Raw genomic sequence first — 23,841 nt, 5'->3', positions numbered from 1 at the left:
GCTAAGAAGTCAGTTCATAAACTAGCATCTAGTTTGAATTAAAAACTATCAGGACTCTATAATACAAACAGGCATACTCTACCAGCTAAGTACCATACGCTTACCAGCTTTAATGCCTACATTGTTATGCTACTGCAATTTATCATAAGGGAAAAAAAACCCAGCCTATTTTCAACGAAATTAAAGCCACAGAGACACTGAAGCTCCAAGGTGCCACTCCTATGTCTAAGATTGACCCTGGTGCAATTACAAGAGACTCACGTACTGGGGGAGGCACACTGCAAACTGGAAGATGCTGACCACTGAAAACCACTGAGCACCCCGGGACCTGCTGTGTGCTGCAGGCTGGGATGTGCTGGCCTGTGCAGAGTGGTATTCCATGCGGAGCCACTGTTGTCACTGTGTATGAGACAGGAACTGTGCCCTGATGGATCTGCAGCAAAAGAAAAAAAGAATATTTAAGAACTTACCGTGAACTCTTAATAGCGTTGTACAGCACAGCGAGTAATATAACAAGCTTTTATCTACATGTCAGAAAAAAATATACTCACAGTGAAGTTGTAAAAGGAGGCACATGCTTGTAATTCCTGTTCATTAAAATATTCTTCTCAATGAAATACTACTTATTGATCAGCAGTTTCTCAAAAAGGCCAAGAGGGATCTCTCAGCTTAAAATGTTAAAACTTCAAAGGCACCTTAGAGTCACTCAGAATCACCTCAGACTCTATTAAGCTTGCCTCTCCACGTACTAAGGCTAGTCCTTACAAAATAAGAAGGCAGTATCTCCTACTACAAGCAGCTAAAGAATCTTCTCAACTCTGAAAGGACTAATTCAATAATAATTCAAACACTTGTATCTTTAAAGAACAAGAAAATTGTGTCAATTTTCTTTCTTCCAAAGAGACCATTCTCCCTTGATTCACTCTCAGACCAACACTCAAGCTAAATCTCATAATCTAAATGTAACAGAACATCTAACCTGAAAGCTGAAAAGGAAAAGTAAACTATGAGGTAGCAGACCCTAAGTATCCACATTTATATTAGGAACCACACCCACTTAACAGACCCAATTTTCTAGCTAGCAATATACCCTAGAATTTAATCATCAAACTAAGATCCAAAGGTATTCTGGACCTACAAACCACTTGGTGGTGGCTTTTTTTGTTTGTTTGTTTTTAAAAACACTAAATAAGACATCTCTGATGCTCTAACGAAACCGTTCCTGTGTCAGGGAGCATGAATTAATAAAAAGTAGTTATTTCAAGGAAGCTCCCTCTTCTTTCATGATCTGCTAAAATGGAACCTATTTACTTAAAATGGAAGAAATAAGAACAGCTCATTAGGAAGGTGAGAATGAGTAACAGCTACTCTACTGAACTGTTAATGTATAGTCAGACACAGAAGTCAAAACAGAACACAGAGCACTGTGTGAACTGTGAACAGAACTTAAAAGTCCCAACCTATATATCACTAATGACAGAAACAAGTCTCAGGAAAGACACTGAATTTGACACAGTTCTGGCTCAGATACAAAAGCTGGGCATACGGTGCAATGCTGGGTACGATTCTGAAATACTTACTGCTCAGAGTAATAAAAAATGACCTCTAAAAATGGTTATGTCCCTGAAGTATAAAACATCACCATAGAAGATCTCAGCGTGTATGGAAATACTGACATCTGCTTGCAGATGGTGCTTGGAAGTTAAAGGCAGTGGGGCGGAACAACTACTTATCCAGGCTTGTAAAGATGTAATCTTGCAACATAAAGCAAGAGCATGATTTGACTATTTGAGGTGCTGCAGTAGTAAAATTGTTCATCAAAACACAAGGTTGTGAGATAGCTAGAATGACCTTGCTCTTGGTCCCACGTAAGAACTGCTCTGCACCCATAATACAACACACCAGTGGTACGCAGCTGCACTGAATACAAACAAGTTTTTAAGCAGGGATGTTAGAGTTGCATTCTACGCATACGCAGTTTTAGACGTGGACATCTGGATAACTGGTTCTATTTCCCAGCTCATGACTATGTAGCAACTAATGTACTTGTGCTGCAGGCTGCTGATTTAACAAACATCAACAACAAAGGTTACCTGAATAGGACAACTTCTTCTGCAGGTCCTCAATTAAAGAATTCTATAACAATTGCTGTCGTAGAGAGGAGTTATGTACTTTCTGGACCGACCACATATCTCATTTTTTCATGTCATTTAAGGAGGAGTTGGATGGTTAATTTGGTTATGTGACAATACTGTAGTGAGTTCTGCTGTCACGTAGGGAACCAATTATAGGCATTGAATTCTACGTCTAAATAGTTTATTTTACCTTTTTAAAGATTTCTAAGCCAAGGAGAGGTATTTTATGTGAAACAGAATACATTCTTAATTATCATATCACATCTTTATCCCATTAAATTAACTTCAGAAGCATTTCAAAGGCTCGAGCCAGAGGCCTACAGAACTATGCCAATACATGCATTGACAAATTATTAAATAAAAATCTTCTTTATTAAAAGTGAACTTTCTTTTTGGTTTTTTTTTTCACTGCCTACTGCAGTGCTCCATACACCAATAATATTCAACATGTTCAAATGCTCTGTAAGAGGGCAAATAGAATTTAGTGTTACATGATTTTCATTGCCAACTAATTTGGGGACAAGAGGGATATCTTGAAGATTTTGGGGAAAAAAAAACTACCAACAACAAAACCCCTACATCTTCAACACTCTTCTGTTTGTACTCTAAAACTCTTACCTGATCATGAATGTCAACCATCACTGCATTCTGCTGTGGTGGGTGAGCAGCTGGGTGCAACATACGAGGAGATACATTTGGTGGGTGAAAGGCTCGGGGCTCTTCTATTGCTTGCTGCTGTCCATAGGAGAGATGGTGATAGTTTTCATCCTGGCTAATGGAATTATGTCTAGATAAACGATCTCTCCTTGCTCTCTGACGTCGAACCGGAGGACTGGAAACGTATTAAAAAAAATTAGAGATTATATAGATGACATAAATCCTACTTAATAACTAAAACCACATGAGAATCAAGTACCAAGAAAATTTTTACACTGAAAAACTTTACTGGATAGCTTTATTAGATTGGAATAAAACTTCTTACTGACAAAACTGCTAAAAGCTTTAGAGATGACACATTTTCCAGCACAGAAGTGGTTAACAGAGCATAGCTCAATGCTGTAAAGGAAACTGGGAGAAGAACTCTTACGTAAATATTAACTTATTTAAAAAAATGGCACTTGGGTTGCCAAGACAAATTCTCAAAAGTCAAGATAGCAAACTTCAAGAGCTTTCCATGCATTTATTCCAGGTAAAAATCCTTCATTCCCTGATCACAGATTTCTCCAGGGTCCTTGCTCCAACCAGGTCACAAAATGTTGCTCACTTAGAGAGAGCAGACAAAGCAGTAGACTCCTCTGAAGAAACAAGTGAATTTTTCATCTCTACCATGTTCACTACATAACTGAATGCCTCATAGAATTCTCTCCAGAAGATCCCAGGATATTGTGATTGTGGCAATCTTTCAGAGTGGAGAACTGTTGTGTAGATTGATTTAGATCAGAGCATCCACTTTTCTTGAGCAACTGACCTACAGGCATCGGATTTGATTTTGTACTCTTATATAATTGCATGTTCTGAGCAGAGATGCTACTATATGGAGCTGAGACTTCTGTAAATCAGACCAGTGGTTCAGGCTCAACACTCAGAAAACAATGCACCCACAAGTAACAAATTCACTATTAGAAGTTTTGATCAAGTCACTTCTCACTTATTTGGAAGGAGAAAGAACTGAAAACACAAAACCATCCTCCAGCAGTTTCAATACATGCCTTTCAACCTCCATAATACATAAATTACAGGTCCCAGAGGCAACAGCAAATTCAAGCTACATGGGACAAAATGGGTTTCCCAATTACGGAAAAGGCTGAAGGAACCCAACTGCAGAAAAGAGACAAGAAGGGTCTGCAAGCACTAGACCACGTTCTCTCCAACAGCGTGTGGACGAGAACTTAAGATTCTTTACTCTATTCCCATTGCTATTACCAAAGAAATATCAAATAAATCTGATACTTGTTGGCAAATCTAGACAATCCTCAAGTTGAGTCCAACTTTTGTGTTGTGTGAAACAGACAGACTCTGGGGAAGTGGGAGCACACTACCAGCTATTCAGATGCTACTGTGAGTATATGATACAACATCACAAGCCACTGTTTTTCTGCCCTACTTCTCAGGGATATTATGCCATTCTTGTCCGTCTTAGAACTGAAACAAATGCTAATTCACAGCAGGTCAGACAGAAGGCATAATGCCAGACTGTAACACAGTATTCCTAAAACAAACAAAAACCCAACCAACCGAAAAAAAAAAAATTCATTGCCTTCTCTATCTTTACAAATTACCATGTCAAAACATACAAGCTGTGTTTTCTTCTAAGCACTGAGAACCTAAATTTACAGTCTTACTGATGTATTCCAGTCTCCTTTCCCAGATTTTTTGTTACACTCTGCATCTCTGTATTACTAGTATGATACATCTATTACTTTCTCATTAGATAAAACTGGTATATATGATTTCTATCCACAGAGCTATTAATGCAAAAGATGTATTTTTTTTGAGTACTAAGATTGCTTTCAAACTGCTATTTCCTACTATGAACAGAAATGCTCTCAATACTTTAACATAAAATGTCTACGCAAGGATACAGGAACAAAGTAAAGTTGCAAAGGGACAGCTTCAATGCTTTGGAAGAAGAAGAACAGAAATTCTCTGCCTGCCACCAGCACTTAGACAAGGCAGATTCTCATAAAACTACTCTTACCCCCGTCTTTGTTACAAGGTCTGGCTTTACTTTTCTATGAAACAAGAATTATGAGAAAGCACAGCCAGCAAAAGCTGTCGAAAATTCTGAAGTGTTTTTTAAATTAATGGAGTATCATTCTCCATAAAAAGCAAAACTGTTTTTTTTCCTATGCAGAGCTATAATGAAATTATACTTTTCATTCAACAAAATTACATGGTAATATAATTAACATGGTAAATACCCAGTTAAAACAGAGACAACAAAGTGCTGAAAAGTGGCAGGAATTCCTACCCTTAGGTAGGAACAGCCATCAAGCGGTATCCATAACTGCAGAGTTAGTATATGCAGATCTAAGTATCTTCTAACAAGGGTGATTTCTTTGCAGTAACATATTCTTAAATCCTGTTAGTTCAGAATTATGTTCAAGAGAAACACAGATGAAAGGTGAGGCACAGCAATGGTACAGATCTCCCAATTTCACAATGACTGGTAAAGACAAATTGGAATGGCCTTGTGTTTCATATAGGCATGCATTATACTTTTACATTCACAACCTATCTGTAATGTATGTAGCTGGACAAAAATAACATTTTTGTGCAAATTCATACCAGAAGGCTACCTTTCTGAACTCAATACTTATTTGCTTACAATGAATCTGAAAAAAATACAATTCAGGGCACTGTTGTCCAAGGCACAGTACAAAATCCCAGATACCAAGAGATAAGGTCTAAATAGTAACCTAGACAATGGGAAAAACCCAGATAATAAAAAACCAGCACACCCTGTGCTCACCAACAGGAGTGAACAGGTCAGACAAAAGAGTTACTGATGATGATGTTGGGTCAGAGTGATATTTACACTACCCACACTTCAGACATTTTGTTTGCACTTGCCCTAGTCTGTTCCCTTGAGCTGAATGACCATTTGCAACTGGAGTGCACCTTTCATATTGTCTTCATCTGAAAACCTCATTAACTCTGAGACCACTCTGTGATGGGAAGAAATAAAACAATGCAGGGAAAACAGGAAATTGGCTTCAAAAGCTCATGCATAACCTCATCTAAAATATTAATAACAGATGCACTCACAATCATCTTAAGGAATCAAGCTTTGATCCATGAGAGTGGTCATTAGTTCTGATACAGCTCCAGAGCATTCTAAGACTCAAAAAGACTCCTGTAAAATAAGAGACATGTATGTGTTGTTCTCCCTAACAATCCTGTTCTAGGAGAGGAGATTGAGTGTAGTACTACTCTAGGAATGACCTAGAGCCAGCTCAAATGCAATAGTGCACCCAAGGTAAAAAATGCCCCGACTCAAGTGCAGGGAAAGAAAGTACTGACACATTTAAATGTCTCTGATTAGAGCAAAAGCAGGTGTTATTCCCCAAGCACAGGTGAGCTGGCCCAAGAAACAGTAATGCTTTGTGTCCACAATGCTGCAAGCAACCTAACAACTCTTGTCAAACTGAAGGCTCTGCACCGAGGTGTCTATTCATTTGCAGCACAGTTTACTTGCAACCCACAGGCCACTACCTTGGTAGCATCTGACTGCCTTTTGAATGTCAGACGCTTGTCCCATGCACATTCATCTCCTACACATACCATTCTTCTCCATCATCCCACAGTAGTTTGTTAAGCACTCTACTTACTCTGGAGGAGATGTTAATGAACATCACAAAGAAATATGTGTAGGCTGGCTGGACACCAAACAACAATGGACAAATGCAGGACATTCTAGGCATCTCAGTTCAAACCACTTTAAGGTAAAAACCAGTTTGGGACCAAATGCCCCTGCACAGCATCCCTGTACCAAACCGTACAAAAGGCCTACTCTTCTGTCTTCTCAATAACCCTGCAAGTTCACAATTCAAGCTGTTTTGAGAGCCGTGTATTTTGAATGCTACCAACTGAAAGCTTTCAGATTGACAAACTTGAAGTAAACATAGAAAACTACCGTGTTGTAAAGTCTCTTGCCTCAAAACTACCTGACTGATCATAGCTGAAAAATTAGATTTGTGGGATTAGAAGAAAACCAATTATATATTTCTTAAGTCTAATATTTTAGACATATCGAGGTGCTGGAGCGGGTACAGAGGAGGGCAATGAAGCTGGTGAAGGGCCTGGAGCATAAGTCGTATGAAGAATGATTGAGAGAGCTGGGACTGTTTAGTTTGAGGAAGAGGAGACCGAGGGGTGACCTCATCACTCTCTATAACTACTTGAAAGGACATTGTAGAGAGGTTGGTGCTGGTCTCTTCTCACAAGCAAATAATGATAGAACAAGAGGGAATGGCTTCAAGTTGCAACAGGGTAGGTTTAGACTAGACATTAGGAAGAAGTTCTTCACAGTAAGAGTGATCAGACACTGGAACAGGCTGCCCAGGGAGGTGGCTGAGTCACCATCCTTGGATGAGTTTAAGAGTCGTTTAGATGTTGTGTTGGGCTATACGGTGTAGGGAAAAACTTTGTACAGTAGGGTAAACGGTTGGATTCGATGATCCCAAGGGTCTTTTCCAACCTGAATGATTCTATGATTCTATGATTTTATATTCATGAAAAAACACAGCCACTTCAATTTTAGTACAAATGAAGGCACAATATTTCTCAGAAGCAAACAGAGGGACAGTGTGTTTTAGCTTGCATTAGATGACTCACCATTTTTGAGGGAGAATATGAGGCAACAAAAGCTTGTGTTTTGGATAATTAGTTTAGCTAGAATAGTAAAGAAACCTGTGGTTTTATGCTTTCCTATACTATCATCCATCCAGGCACCAGTTCAACCCGGCCATTCAAATCTCTGCTCTTCCATGACCATTAGAACTGCTTCCAAGATTTCTGCTTTGAGAGGTTAGTGAGCCACAAGCTAAAACCAACATGAAAATCTAACTCCTACTACATGTGAATCACTTACCTCAGCAACCATTTGACACTATGTTAACTTCCTCACTATCCTCAGCCAGTATCCCTCATATTTAGATTGGTTTTATGTATGAAAATTAATTGTGACTGCAGTGAAAATTATAGTGCTAAATCAATAACTCTTAATATCTTTAAAAGTACCCTGATGAGAAAGATTTTTCCTTCCATTTTTCTAAATGCTTACTGCTCCAGTGCAGAGTGAAACAGAATCAGCCTCACAATTTGAAGTGTTACCAAGCATGCCGGTATACCGAGCATACCGAGCATGTTTCCTCAAGTTGACTATTCACACAAATTATGGGATGACGCACCAATCTAAATTACTTCCAGTAACTTTTCAGTTACAAGTGTAGTAACTTATAGCTCAAAGGAAACACTAACACGTTTACCATGTATGATCTAGCCAGTGCTGCCTGAAATACATATCCCTAGAGCTGAAATAATGAAGAATAAGAAATTGTTTCCCAATCTACACAGCTTGCTTACCTCCTCCTGTTCCGTGCGGGTGTGTTGCATCGTTCCCCTGAGAAGTGGTGTTGGTTGGTCCGAGCCAAAGAAGGCTGCCTATTTGATGTCATCTCCCATGGTCGCATTGGTGGTGATGGGGCTGGTGATGCTGCTGTATAGTCAAAGACTGAATGGGAAAGGCGTTGTCGCTTGGGGCTAGGACTGTCTTCACTCTATGCCAGTGCAAAAAACAAAACAAAACCAAAATCCATCTCCAGATGAGTGAATTATAATCCATGCTTCAGTATTGCTTTGTGGCTCGCATTAGGAGTGACTTTATTAAAGACTGCATTAAACCACCATGAAATTAAACACTCGCAAGTAGTTGCCTATTTATTATCTTTATAACACAATTTGCGATGGCTCCCTAACCTCTAAAAGAAGTAAGACTACAAAGTTTTAGCAGCATTAAAAGATAAAAATTCTAACATCCATGTAAAATCAAAACTATATCAGAAAAGAGAACAACATGAAGAATACTTCCCTCCTGCCCTGGCATTGATAAGCCACAGAAGCATAAAAAGATGTATAAGCACAGTCTTAACAGCAATGGTATCTGTACGTGTCAGTAAGCAGATGTCATACACAGCCTGCCCCTGCATTGCATCCTTTTCCCATCAGGTCTCTACTTACACAGATAATCAGACATTTTTTCTGTACTGCAGCCTATTTTAACTCTGCTAGCTCAGCACAGAGGTGCTTCTCCTACTTGCTAGTATAATAATGGTCATTGAAAAGTACTTACACATAAACTGAAAAAAACCTAATCACCAATTTCTGGTTAAGTCTGTGTACTTCACTAAAATTCTGCAGGGACTATACAGTGCCTGAAGTTTTCACTGGTAGTGATATGAAGGCCATTCACCTCCAAGTAATGTTCTCCCAGCTGATTCTGAACACAAGTGACCACCTCTCCTTTTCACTGTGTCCATGCTATTGAACCATTAAATAGAGATGTTATTCTTCTCAAAAGTTCCCACAGATGCCTCTGAATCCAGCATCAAATGCAATAAATGCCCTCCCCTTCATCCCACTATTCTGTCAAAACTGTAACACATCATGCTGTTAACAAGCATAGCACTTTAAATATAGAAAAGAACAACTGAACATCCAAAACCTAAAAGCAACATATTAACTACTACACTGGATCAATCCTTTAGTCCAAACACCTCACAGACTTCTCTGACAGAACACTCCTGGTGCAAGCCAAATCCTAGTGTTTTGTGGCTCTCCAGCTTGTCCACCAGAACTTCCTTTTCAGTCCATCACAGTGTTATTTCAATTAACTGAAATAATCCCAAATTCACATTTAATTGCAGATGGCTGATGCAGAGAAAACCGAACTTGTCTGCAAGGGCTTTGTATTCCTAAACCACCCCTCTTAGAGCCTAGTAATCCACAGATTGTTAGATATCTTATTTCAGATTTACTTGTAGGCTAGGCTATGGACCTCTCTGATTCTCAGCTTTACAGGGGCCTTTTGCTTTCTGAAAACTATCAGTTGCTTCTTGGTAGGTTACCATTGACATACATCTTGTCCTCCAGTGTTTTTTCCAGTACAGACATGCTGGTTTTTAACACCTAAAATGTTGTCTAGGTGTTTAAGAGGAAAAAAAGGTATTTTTCCTCTCTTTTGACTTGTGGTCATTTTCCCTAATTTTCCCTTTTCAGTCCCATACTTTCAAATACTTTGACATAAATTGCAGTTTTCCTCTACTACACCTTATCTCCAGCAGTCACTAGGAATGATTAAGGAACAGAAAAAGGTCAAAAGCAACAACAACAAAAAAACCCACCAAAAAACTCACCAGAAGCATAAATATAAAGTAAATGAGGGTGTCCATTTTTATTTCTACATCTGATGGTTTCCTTAGGGAAACGGGCTGATGATGCATGTATCTGCTTGTTGCTCAATCTCCTTTGAACTCTTTTGAACTCTAACCAACTCCACTTGAATTTTGTAGAGAGAAGTAGATCAAAAGACTGGTATGCACCTGAAGGTTCATGAAAGTAGATGTTAAAGCAAAGGATGACTCTTCCAGAAGGGTGCCTGCCCTCAGGAACTCAACACTAAAAAACTGGAAGATACACCCGAGAAATGCCTTAAGAGCAAAGCTTCTGTGAAAATATCTATTTTGTTACATTTCAGAGAATCTTGTCAAAGGACAAATCATAAAGAAACTACACCATATTTGTTCTGCCACTCAGAGTTGCTTATTTAATGTTTTATTGTTATGACAGAATGGGTCAGAGAGAAGGATGATTTGTGGCCCAAGCTGGACATTTTTTACATCATGATGACTGAAGTCTATTCAAAGGGAAACACAGGTAATGAAAATGCAGGTACATAAAGTATGCTGAAGTCCTGGAAGTGCAAAAGGAAAAGTCAAATGGAGGAGGGAAACACTGGGTTTAGTGAAGCTGGCAGAAAACAAAACACTGAAATTACAAAATACCACTGCTGTCCTGCTACATTCTGTACCTCCCTTTGGCTGGGGACCTTCCACTGCTACTGCCCGAATTTAAACCTGGCACCTTTCCCAAGCATTAACACTAATATACCCTGCCCTGTCTACTTCGGAAAACCAGTTCTTTGATTACTTTTCCTTTTGTACAGGGACTGCACCATTTCCACCAAAGCCAGTAGAGATGCAAGCTGCTAAGTAGTCAGCCTTCATCATCATTCCAAATTACTAAATCACACAGGTATTTCAAACTCCATAGTAAGTGCTAATTGCCCTCTGCACTATGCAACAGTATTTTCACTCAAAATTGTTTCCCATTAGAAAGAAAATAAAGATCAAATAATTTTTGCAACTACATATAAGTATAGATTTAAAATGTAATTCTATCTTCTTCTGTACTGAAAAAGAGGTAACCCGAAGCTAAGCCAAACTTATTTGCAAACAGATGTCAAAATACATCCCATAACACAAAACTAAACTCAAGATTTGGTATTTTATCTCAGGTTTTTATTAAGAAACCAATTCTCATGTGATGATTGTAGCAAGGTAGTACTAGCATGTGGGAAAGTACAAGGAGCAAGTGACAGATATATATACCCTGTACAATTTAAGATGTGTTTTCATGTCATTTTCAAAAAGCATGTGGAATGACTAGACATGGCCAGTATAATTTTGCAATCTACATTATTATTGGTCATGAAGTTCAATAGTTTTATTTGTGGACTATGATACCTTCAGGAATAACAGTAGCTCCCCAAATTACTCAAGCTGCATATTGCTAATATTTAAAACATTCTCTGGGACTACTGCTGCTTTTTATAGCCATAATGTGATGTATTTTTCTCCTGCCAAACAGGCAACAAGATTAGAACGTCTAGCAGCTATCAAGAACATTGTATCTAGCTTTGAAATAATAAGCTAAAGGCACTACCTTATTTTATATATTAATTCAACAAAAAGAGCATGATGAATAGAAACATAGATTACTTCATATTTAACAGTATCAGGATAAAGGCACCAGATTGCTACTAGTAAAAGAAGCAACTTACGTCAGGACATAATCATACATAACCTACAATCTCATCCCTGAAAGCTGGCATTTCCCAGACATCCCCAGTATAGTTTTGCCCCATTTTCATCTGTGTACCCTATAAACTCTCAGTGTCATGGTAATGAAGGTGATTAAAGGGTAAGCCCATTTGTAGAACATCCTTTAAACTAAACTTACTAAAAAAAAAATAAAAAAAAATTAGAATTGTTTTTTATACTTCTGTATATGTTTATTGCAGTAATTTTTTGTATGTCGTATCTAAATGCTGTTCCATTTGGGAAAGACTAGATATTTTCACCAAGACAACACCCTTGAGGTGTTTCTTCTCCACTCTCCTTTTCCAGTTAAATTGTAAAGATTGTACACACATGCATAGATGACTAACCATCACAGAAGGGAAGTATTACCAAAACAGTTGCTGCCAGTATCTGAATATCACACATATCTCCAACCCTCTGCATATTCCCACTTAATAGAGCTGGGAAGTAGAAGAAACTATCCCACACCCTCAATCTCAAATTTAGGGAATAAACTACACCTATCCTGCAGCCCACAAAGACCTGCATTTTAAAAGTAAACTAATACTTAAAGGGTATTTTCAAGCATAGTGTTTTTATTAGAAGGTTTCACACACTAAGCACAACCTGATGTGTACACCCTATATAACCCTACCAGGCTGAATGGAAATCTACAGCTGCATGTTTCCTCTTCATGAATGCATACTGAGAAGGCAATGATTTTTACCATGATATGAACTGGTAAATGTGAACATTTTTAAGTATCGAAAGGCTCAAAGAGCTGGGGCTCTTTAGCCTGGAGAAGAGAAGGCTGAGGGGAGGCCTTATCTATGTTTACAAGTACCTAAAGGGCGGGTTGAAGGATGATGGAGCTGGACTCTTTTCAGTGGTTCCCAGCAATAGGACGAGGGGCAACAGGCACAAGCTGGAACATAGGAAGTTCCATTCAAATATGAGGAAAAACTTCTTTACGGTGAGGGTGACAGAGCCCTGGAACAGGCTGCCCAGGGAGGTTGTGGAGTCCCCTTCTCTGGAGATTTTCAAGACCCGCCTTGATGCAGTCCTGAGTAATGTGCTCTAGGCAATCCTGCTTTAGCAGGGGAGTTGGACTAGATGATCTCTAGAGGTCCCTTCCAACTCTGACAATTCTGTGATTCCATGATTTTCAAATTTAACTGCAGGCATCTAATGGGCTAGCAAACTGAGCATTTTGCATATCCTACCTGCAAAGGACCTACACACTCTAACAACAGTGATCTGATTTACATTCCAACATTTCTAATACTGTGATCATACCTACAGTAATAGTAAATTCTTGGGCTGAACAGTCAGTTGTGGCTTATTCATAGTCCAGGACTAAGCTCATTTCAAGTACATTATACAGTTCAGGTCCAGTAAGCATTGGAAGAGCTGTGCCCCATGACCCTAAAACAATGACAAAGAAAATCACTTATGTGACTGGATAGAATTATCAAGGCCCAGATGGTCTCCTAAGCATTATTGTCTTCTTCCATCTTACTCCCAGAAAGCAGCAGAGGCAGAAGTTTAACTTAGGTGTGGCACTACAAGGTAGAGCTTACATGCCAGTTCAGTGCAGAGCTGTATTTAACTCCAGGAGCCTGTTGCTCCTGGAAGTGCACTGCGCAGTGTTGTCAGATTCTTTGTCATCAGGTGTCTCTGCACCACAACGTGTCCTGGGTAACATGTTTTTTTTGTTCCAATGTCTAACCACCTAATCTGTCATCACCTTCAACAATGAAAAAATATGAAAGATGTCATCTCTTCACCACTCTGTCGCTCGCAAAACTTTATGAACCCATCAACTAGCTCCAATGGAAACTGGCCGATGTCTAAAAAAACCCATCTATTCTGATACCTTTTATAACAAAAAAGTTAGTGTCTGGTAAAGTGGGAAGAGAGAAGTGGTTATTCCCTCTCTACATGGAGAGGTTATTCCCTCTCTACATGGAGGAAAAGGTACATGGAACTCAACCATTACATATTGTAATAGATATGCTATTATGCTAGATATTACGTATGTAATACATATGCTTACTGACCAATGACAGAAGTGTACACACAATTATAAACTAATGCAGGACAGGTATTAGAGACAGAGCTCTGATCTTTACTGTAGTCTGTGTATCAGAGAAGTAGGAGCACAAATCAAGCTGCAAAGAACACTGGAGCCTTGTTTCCAAACATGTTTTATTTCTGCTGCAAGAACAACAGTGTATTTCCACAGAGTTATTGTACATTAATTCTCTTGTTTAAGTCCTCTGCATAAAACTTAGCTCACAGACTAAGAGGATTTTCTATATTTGCCTAGGATTTCCAACAATCTTTTAAGCTACTAAAAACCAAAACACACTGATTATTTACCTCTTTTTAAAAAGCAATGATAAAATGAACAGATAAAGTAAATGCAATGAATATCCCATACCTGCATTCCAGTAAACACGTAATACCCTGCTCTACTCAAAATCTTACCTAAAATATCACTCAGAACCAGTTCGCACAGGATGTTTTGTGGACTGTTAGTTTAGCAACATGCTATAGCCAATGCAATAGTGTGTAACAATTATTACCTACTCAGGTATTTTGACAGCCACAACCACCACAGTAACCGATTACCTCAAACTTTCAGATTTCACTACAAGAACTCCTGAAACATGGCATAGGCTATGGAGGTATGTGTAGAGTGATGTAATGGATTCTTTTTATCAATTACCTATATCAGCCCTGAGAAAAGTAAGTGTATGATGATGTTCACGGATGCTTCTACATTAAAAAGTTGTGAATAATAAAGGTGGAAATTTTTTGAGGAAGCAAGCTTCATAGTAAAACCATTTATTTAGAAGATGCAAAGGAATAGATCTATAAAAACAATCTGAGATAGACATGCACCACCTCATGAAAAAAGATCTTTTAAAAAAAATTAATGCTAGCACACTAGTATTACACCTTGGCAGTATTAAACAATTATGGTAATCTTCAAAGCAAGCAGAGCTTTGCTTTAGAAATCTACACAGTCTTCCTGCATTCTGAATTGAAGCCCACAAGAGAAGCAGAAAACTATCAATATATTTTCTTCTTTTCAATTTTTACATTGATGATAAAATAACTAATTATTTTAGTTATTTAGTAACTAACAACTTATTATTATGAAAAAGGAAATAGTGTTTTATCTGTTGGCTTGTGTGTGTGTGTGACTGGGGTACTTATGAGAAGACTGTTCGTACCTACCTACCTTATCCACCTTTAATGTGTGAAAAAGTTAGGTTTAATCTGATAGCAAATGAAGGGCAACATAGGCCACAAAAGCTGAAGCGTTAATTACACCATCTTTCCCTGTGTGCTGCCACGTACCAAAGACAAAGTAGATTCCTTTAGAAAGAGAAATTAGTTCTAGGTTCTCTTTTCTCCAGTCCCTGCCAGCAGTCTGCCAAACATTTAAAAAAGCCAGCTATCTAGATCTGCAAGCAAGTTTTGGTTAATAAAAAACTTTCACAGAAACACTGCCTATCATGTCATTTCCAGAGGCAAGCCATCAGCCTGATCAATACCAAAATTCTCAGTCCCCTCCCATGCATTTTCAAAGAGCACTCTGTTTCTTCTGCCCACTCCAAAAATAGTATTATCTTCCCATATTTGGTCCACATATGTATTAACGGTATAAGAAATAAGGAAATACAGTGGAGAAAGGTACCCATAGTTAGAAATTAGTAACAAGACTAGTTATTTATACTACTTGCTGTTCCAGTGTATTGACAAGTCATCACTGTGCTAACACATCTCATGATTTTTCACCATGGTGACAGAGCTCTCGATCCCCTGCATACTGTAAGCTGTGAATATAAACATCAGAGGCCAAAAGCAGTAAAAGAACCAAATCTCCTCTTTCATTAGCAAGGAAAAGAAACCTAAGGGATGTTATGTAAGAAGCAGGCACCTCTTATGGGCCCAGGAATTCCTCCTGCCCAGTCCAGTGTGCCCAGGGAGCTGGGTGGTGGTAGTGTGTCTATCCAGGCTGAGGGTCAAGGCTGCTGCTTTTCTGTTTGCAGATTCAACTAGCAGTAACCAGTTTTCAGGTTCAACCAGTAGTAAAACCGAACATGTATCCCAGATATATAGCACACACAGGGCATTGGCACAGCTTGTCACATGCACTGCCACAGACAGGGCACGGCCTTCAACAGCACCCACGTACAGAACGCACATAAACACAAGGACAGGCAGTTAAGTCCCCTCCTCCTTGTGGTCTGGCAGAGACAGGAGGTCACTAGTGTAGCACATACATGACACCTTCCAGGTTCACAAGCACACACAAGTTTGTGAATATCCCAAGTACCATCATGGCTCCTTTGCTCACCCAGCGCCCCTGCCCCAATCCTGGGCCCCCTTAGCCACCCCACGGGTCCCTGACTCACTGTCTGGTCCAGCTTGGTGCTCACTGCAGACAGACAGCACTCACTCACTCGTCCCACAGGCAGCCCACACTTGCAGGTTCCCCAAAATACTAGCATGGACCCTCAGTCTGCTGACACCCCAGTCTGGTCCCAAGGCCTCCCCACTTGCCAACTGGTCCAGCTTGAAGATGGCCAGCAAATGCAAACATACACACACACGCCGCCCCATGCACAGCATGTTTGGGGAAGATACAGACTCTCATTCCCCACCAACATCTGGCACCATGCACACAGGCTGTGACCTGCCGTCCCACTCCTGCCACCGACTCCGAGACCTACAATCACCCTGCTACCTGGTTTTGGGGACAGACACCCTTCCTATTCCACGGGCTGGCAGCAAAGACCCTCACTCACCCCAGTAGCTGGTACTTAGGTCCCACTTGCTCCAATAACTGACATACACCAGGGGTGCCCACATCCCTGGTCTGACTCCAGTAGCTGGCACCCAGTCTGCTCACACCTATCACTCACTGCCATAGCTGGCACTACAAGTATAGAGTTTGTAGGAAACGAACAAGATAATCCAGAGAGCTACAGCCCCTCCACCTCCTGACATCAAGACTCCCACTCACTGGCACTGCAAACCTGGTGACGTCTACACCTCCAGTGAGACTCCAGTTGCTGGCCTAGTCTCCACTTAAACTGGTCTCGCTTAGTCCCTGGAGCACTCACACACGGGATACAGAATAAGATTATGCATCGAGGTAGTTAATAGAAGATCTAATAAAATAGGACAGACTGCAGTGCTAAGTCACAGGGCTCAGCAAGGCAATTGTAAAAACTGGCCACAGTTTACACATCTCATTTTGATGTTACAGCAACCCAGGATAGTTTGCTTCCCCCACCATCTGCACCTACTTTGAAAAGCCACCAACAATGGCGGCCAGCTGCGGATCTCAGAATTCGGAAGAGTATTTGCATTACATCACTGAGTTTGCTAATGAGAAAAACAGGACATTGCGTATGTACGATATGTTAATCAACACAAGTTTTATTATCCACCTGTCGTGCTTTCCCTTGAGCTTCACTCCCAAGCAGGGCTCCAGTGTGTCGGTTCCCCCACTTGTTTAAGCATGGGCGTCCCAGGGCTCCCACTGTAGCAATGCTAGGCTTTTATTAGAGCCAAGGCTTTCAGTTGCCAAGTGCTGTGCCTCGCCCCTGAGTGATCCACACAAGCATTTTGCTAACAGTGGGAAAAAAAGAAACAGAAGGAAAAAAAGTTTGATCATATTAACTTGTAAGATGACAGATGAAGAGGTCTTGGGGTTTATGCATAATGCTTGACATTTCCTTAAAATATACTCTTTAAAATTCTAGCCCCAAAGAAATCTAGAAAGTAGCCACTAAAAAGAAGGAAATATATGCAATAAATTAAGAGCCATGTGCCACACGTGGCAAAAAAAAGTTACAGATTTTATGGAACAATGGACTATTTCCAAGCCTAACTAGCGTACTCTTTCCAAGACAAAATAAACAAGGATTATCCAGTTGGACACAGGTCTGCATCAAAGGACCTGTCTACATGTAAAGATTTGTCAGCAGAATGATACTGCAAAGACAGACAGCTTTTACTGGCAAAAGCTTTTTAGAGGAACTTTAGCTGACAGAATAAACATCACCAATAAGAATCTTTTGCTACTGTAACTGGGTTTGCCCAAAGAATTTTGCTGGCTTGCCTACATTTAATGTGGTGATCTTTTTCATCCTACCGCGTGCCAGTTCAACTAGAGAACAAAACACTGCTTACTCAGCTTCTGCAATGTTAAGCAAGATTTGGGACCTCTGCTTCAGCCCACCACCATTCACATCACCATTTTACCTATTCTCATGAATTAGAGAACATCTGGAACAGACACCATGAGTTCTCTGGTAAGCACTGCTAAGTTTTATGGCTGTTGATAATGAGCACAGTGTGGTACAATAAACTGGTAAAGTGGATATAAAGAAGGTACATAGTGAGAAAATAAAAAATTTAATATTGCTGTCCACATCCTGCATCCTCCATGCACCAAATATAAACCTAGAATGCAATCATTCAAGACAACTGCTTTAAACAACGCATCTATCTTTTCTAAGTCCCATTCAGATTTTACTGAAAAACATCGCTACCATTAATATACAGAGCCATTTCTTGCTAGACGAGCTTCGATTTCAAAGTTGTGATCAAAAAACTTAGAAATATGGCTGTCTGGGTACATACAAGACAACCTCCTGATGAAGGAATACTAAGGCAATCTGAATTTGGTCCAATGAAAAACTACATAATGAAGAAACACAGTCCTTCCCAAATCTGAAAGCAGGCTCAAACAAATCAGTTGGCTGAAAGGAAAGACAAAATGAGCCAATTCTTGGAGTAGGTCCAAAAGTCCTGAAGGATAGCACCTGGAGTACTGTGTCCAGTTCTGCGCTCCCCAGCACAAGGGAGACATGGATGTAGTGGAGACAGTACCACAATGATGATTAAGCATCTCTCCTATGAGAAAAGGCTGAGAAACATGGACTACTCAGCCTGGAAGGCTCAGGGGGGATCTCATAAATGTGTACAAATACCTGAAGGGAGGGTGCAAAGAGGACAGAGCCAGGCTCTTTTCAGTGGTGCCCAGTGACACGACCAGAGGCAATGGGCACAAGGAGGCTCCGTCTCAACGTGAGGGAACACTTCTTTACTCTGTGAGGATGAATGAGAACTGGCATAGGTTGCCCAGAGAGGTGGTGGAGTCTCCCTCCTTGGAAATATTCAAAAGGTGTCTCGACATGGTCCTGAGCACCTGGTTGTAGGTGGCAGTGCTCGAGCAGGAGGGCTGGACCAAATGACCTCCAGAGATCATAGAATCATAGAATGGTTAGAGTTGGAAGGGACCTTCAAGATCATCAAGTTCCAACCCCTCTGCCATGGGCAGGGACACCAACCACTAGACCAGGTTGCTCAAAGCCCCATCCAGCCTGGCCTTAAACACTTCCAGGGATGGGGCATCCACAGCTTCCTGGGAAACCTGTTCCAGTGCCTCACCACCCTCACAGTAAAGAATTTCTTTCTGGAATCTAATCTAAATCTCCCCTCTTCCAATTTAAAACCATTACCCCTTGTCCCGTCACTACACTTCCTGACAAAGAGTCCCTCTCTGGCTCTCCTGTAGGCTCCCTTCAGATACTGGAAGGCTGCTATGAGGTCTCCCTGGAGCCTCCTCTTCTCCGGGCTGAACAACCCCAGCTCTCTCAGCCTGTCTTCATAGGAGAGGTGCTCCATCCCTCTGATCATCTTTGTGGCCCTTCGCTGGACCCATTCCAGCAGGTCCATGTCCTTCCTGTGTTGAGGACTCCAAAGCTGGACACAGTATTCCAGGTGGGGTCTCACGAGTGCAGAGTAGAGGGGTAGAATCACCTCCTGCGACCTGCTGGTCACGCTTCTTTTGATGCAGCCCAGGATGCAGTTGGATTTCTGGGCTGCCAGCGTGCACTACCGGCTCATGTTGAGCTTCTCATCCACCAACACCCCCAAGTCCTTCTCCTCAGGGCTGCTGTCCAGCCGTTCTCCGCCCAACCTGTATTTGTGCCTGGGCTTGCCACATCCCACATGCAGGACCCTGCACTTGGCTTGGTTGAACTTCATGCAATTTGCATGAGCCCACCTCTCAAGCCTGTCCAGGTCCCTCTGCATGGCATCCCTTCCCTCCAGCGTGTCAACCAAGCCACTGAGCTTGGTGTCATCAGCAAACTTGCTGAGGGTGCACTCTATCCCACTGTCCATGTCTCTGACAAAGATGTTAAATAGCACTGGTCCCAGAACCGACCCCTGAGGAACACCACTCGTCACTGGCTGCTACTTGGACATTGAGCCGTTGACCACGACCCTTTGAGTGTGGCCATCCAGCCAGTTCCTTATCCACCGAGTGGTCCATCCATCGAATCCATGAGTTTCCAATTTTAAGACCAGGATGTTGTGCGGGACAGTGTCAAATGCTTTGCATAAGTCCCGGTAGATGATGTCTTTTGCTCTGCCCTCTTCTGTCCACCAAGTCTGTGGCAGTATCGTAAAAGGCCACCAAATCTGTCAGTTGTGATTTGCCCTTGGTGAAGCCATGTTGTCTGTCTCCAATCACCTCCTTATTTTCCACGTGCCTTAGCATGGAGATTCCAGCAGGATCTGCTCCACGATCTTGCCAGGCATAGAGGAGAGGCTGAGTGGCCTATAGTTCCCTGGGTCTTCTTTTTTTCCTTTTTTGAATATCGGGGTTATGTTCCCCTTTTTCCAGTCAGCGGGAACACAATGCCACGATTTTTCAAATATGATGGAAAGTGGCTTAGCAACTTCATCCGCCAGCTCGCTCAGGACCTGTGGATGGATTTCGTCAGGTCCCATGGACTTATGCACCTTCAGGTTCCTTAAGACGTCTCAAACCTGATCTTCTTGTACTGTGGGCAGTTCTTCATTTGCAGAGCCCCTGTTTTTGCCTTCCGTGACTTGGGCAGTGTGGTTAGATCCCTTGCCTGTAAAGACTGAGGCAAAAAAGTCGTTCAGTAGCTCAAAAGTAGTTCAGTAGTCGTTCAGATCCCTTCCAAACTCAGCCATTCTGTGATTCTGCAACAGCACAAAGGAAAGCAGTACCTGATTTTCACTCCATGCTAAATACTAAGCTTTTAGATGTGTTCTCCTGTGAAAGAAGCAAAGCATAACTCAAATAGCACTTTTGGGGTAGAGCTCCATGAGGCACAAAGTATCCTTGTGAGCATTTAAGCTTCCCCACTGAAGATCAGGTACATCTGAGTACTTAAAACCCATTCCCTCTGCACTTCAGAAAAGACTGTAAAGAATTAAGAAAATCAGTATGTAGTTACTACTTGGAATGAAAATTCCACAAAAAGACATCAAGAAACACTAAGCATGACACTAACTGCTCTTATGGCTATAGCAAAATGCACAGAAAAATGGTACTTCAGTCCTCTCTCTGTGGGATTAGGGAGAAAATACTCTGTATTTCAATCCCTAGATACAGAAGAGTCCTTTGCAAGGCACATCATTTTGAAAGGAAGCCAACAATGTCTCCTCCAACTTGTTTTTGAAATATCACTATGTGCTAAGAAAAAAACCTACTAACTCCATCTTAAAATGGAAACCAATCTACAACAATGTCAGGTTGACAGTATAAAAATTGCGGTAGCAGTGTTACCTGTATCGGGTTTCTTACTAATTTCTGTGCATTAAAGTGCCCTCCTGATAGCAGAACAGCAAAAATTTACACAATATTTAGTAAAAGGAACTTTTACAATTAGTAAAACAAGAGCAACACTACCAAATGTGGTACAAAGAGGATGCAAGTCCATCTCATTTGTGTTTCAAAGCTGTGATGGTATATATCAGACTGTTTCTATATCTAACAACTTGACCAAGAACACTCATCAGTAATCTTTCTGGGCCATCCATAATTCACTCACAGTTAACAGGATTAAGTCATTATTACCGACGGTGAGCACAACGGCCAATGCTGTTCTGCAAAAGATCTGAGGCATGCAATAGCAAATCACATACTAAATAGCATAGAACATATTCCACCAAACGCATCTCCTCATTTTACTTAAGACCAAAACATATTGATTACCTGAATATTTAATTTGTTGTTTATTTGACATCAGGCTGACAGTCACTTACAGGGTTTTCTCTGTATTAGTTTCCTCACTGAAATGCAACTCCCATTTAACTGGGCATTTAGAATACAAAAGAAACAACATTAAGAGAAAGTTAAGCCTGGACTGCCTCAGTTTCACACAGTAAATATTTTAAACAGTCTTAAGAACTTGATTCTTACGTGTCAATTTCTCATACCTAATGCTAGAATATTTCTTTGCTGCATGTGAATTTAAACCACACAAGAATATTAAAACGTGTAAAAATTTTAGCATCCTATTTGGCACACTGCAGCACTCTCAAGAGCAAGAACCACCAAATTGTGTTTAGTTGGACTACATATTTCTTATTTTCAAGTTCTACTGCTCATACAAAAGGGACATTGTGACATTGCAACCCACACATTGCATCTGAAGTATTTTCTTTTCTAATACTGAAGCAGGTTTAATAATCAAGGAAACACTCAGACATCTCAAAGTCCTTCACATTTAATTTTATTAGTATTTGCTATTGCTTGCAGTACTTGCTGCATGCAAACAAGAATCCTTTGAAATATGAAAAATTTTGCAAATTATTTTTCAGGGAAATTAATTAAAGTAATTTCAATGCTGCTAAACTCACAAAAAAGTAAGTATTTTTAGATCTTATCAAGATGTTTTTTCTGAATAGGGATCATTACCTCTCTCATACTCCAAAACACCAAAGTTCAATAAGGTAAAAAAACTCAGCTATACCTCCTTTCTATCAAAAGAAAAAGTTGCTAGAAAAATACTAATTTTATTTTGAAATCCCAATTTACGGTCTCAATTTTGAACTCAACCTTGTCAGTGGTGGGGGTGATAATAAATGGAAAACAATTTGTGCTGTTTCTGTAGATGTTTCCTGTGGTTAACATGCACTATGGTAGTAAGCAAAACCTGGCACATACACTTATTAGGTCACTAAAGCTTTCTTTCTTAAAACTGGAAAGTTTAAAATTATGCAACAAATAGTACTAGTATTCAGTAAAATTTTTTTTCATATATTTTCAGTTTATCATTTCCTACCAGTTTATTGACAAATTGCCTACCAAGATAAAGTGTCCACGTTTTAACATGAACACCACCTAACACAATACATAAAGCACCGCTTCAGAAAATGGTGCTAACAGCAACTTCTTAGTGCACATAGTGTCCTAACTCCTTATTTTGGTATGTAAACAAAATGGAAGATAAATTTTTAATTAAAATCACAAATTTTTAGCTACAGAAAGAGGGCTAATTTCCCCATATGTAAGGCTGAAACACATTAAAATTTGTATGTGTATGATTAAAATATGTTCATTACTATAAAGATATTACTTTAACTGTCATAAAATATACTGAAATTGATATACTTTAAACAATGCCAGGGCAAGAGGAAAGTGGTGAAATCAAGACAAGGTGTTCAGATACAGTCACATTTCAAAAAGATCAACTTTTCAATTTACAAATAATTCTGCTCTTTTAGCTGAAGGAACAAGGAGTCTGAAGAGAAGTCTGGTTCAAAGTTGTCTTCATACCAAAGTCTTCTCTATGCATGGTTTTAATGTATGTTATGTATTCACTAGTGGCTTTTTCATTTAGGTATGTGAAACTAACACACGGGTACATACAGTCCTAGGAGAAGGTCTACTAGCATAGTACCTCAACACCTATTGTGACAGACCATATTGACATTTGGCTGCCTTCACTGGCTTTGCTTGTCTTCCCAACAACTGAGCTGTGTTAGCAACAGATGTATAATGCCATATTATACGTTCTTAGAAAACGGGGAAAGTCAGGATCTAATTTCTTCAGGAACATACCACAGTTTACTCTCTACATTCTTCTAGTCTCTCCATATTGCCAGAAATCTGAATACTCTTAATTTTAGAAACTACACAATGACAACTTACACACCTAATTGGTACGACCAAACTGTCACGTAAATATGTTCTTCAATATATTGCAACA

The 23,841-nt window shown here is 40.1% G+C and overlaps 1 protein-coding gene across 1 annotated transcript in view; it reads right to left on the bottom strand.

The window, feature by feature from the left end:
* Positions 1 to 23,841, bottom strand: part of RNF38 (ring finger protein 38) — a 126,640-nt gene that overhangs the window by 23,053 nt on the left and 79,746 nt on the right. The window contains exons 3-5 of the mRNA XM_074166279.1: positions 8,223 to 8,416; positions 2,754 to 2,967; positions 266 to 433 (exon numbers count right to left, since the gene is read on the bottom strand). Coding sequence (XP_074022380.1) covers positions 266 to 433; positions 2,754 to 2,967; positions 8,223 to 8,416 — 576 coding nt within the window. The remainder of the gene's footprint in view (positions 1 to 265; positions 434 to 2,753; positions 2,968 to 8,222; positions 8,417 to 23,841) is intronic.

The sequence above is a fragment of the Numenius arquata genome, chromosome Z, assembly GCF_964106895.1.
Source record: "Numenius arquata chromosome Z, bNumArq3.hap1.1, whole genome shotgun sequence".
Classification (NCBI taxonomy): Eukaryota; Metazoa; Chordata; class Aves; order Charadriiformes; family Scolopacidae; genus Numenius; species Numenius arquata.
This window is presented reverse-complemented; position numbering and strand designations above follow the sequence as displayed.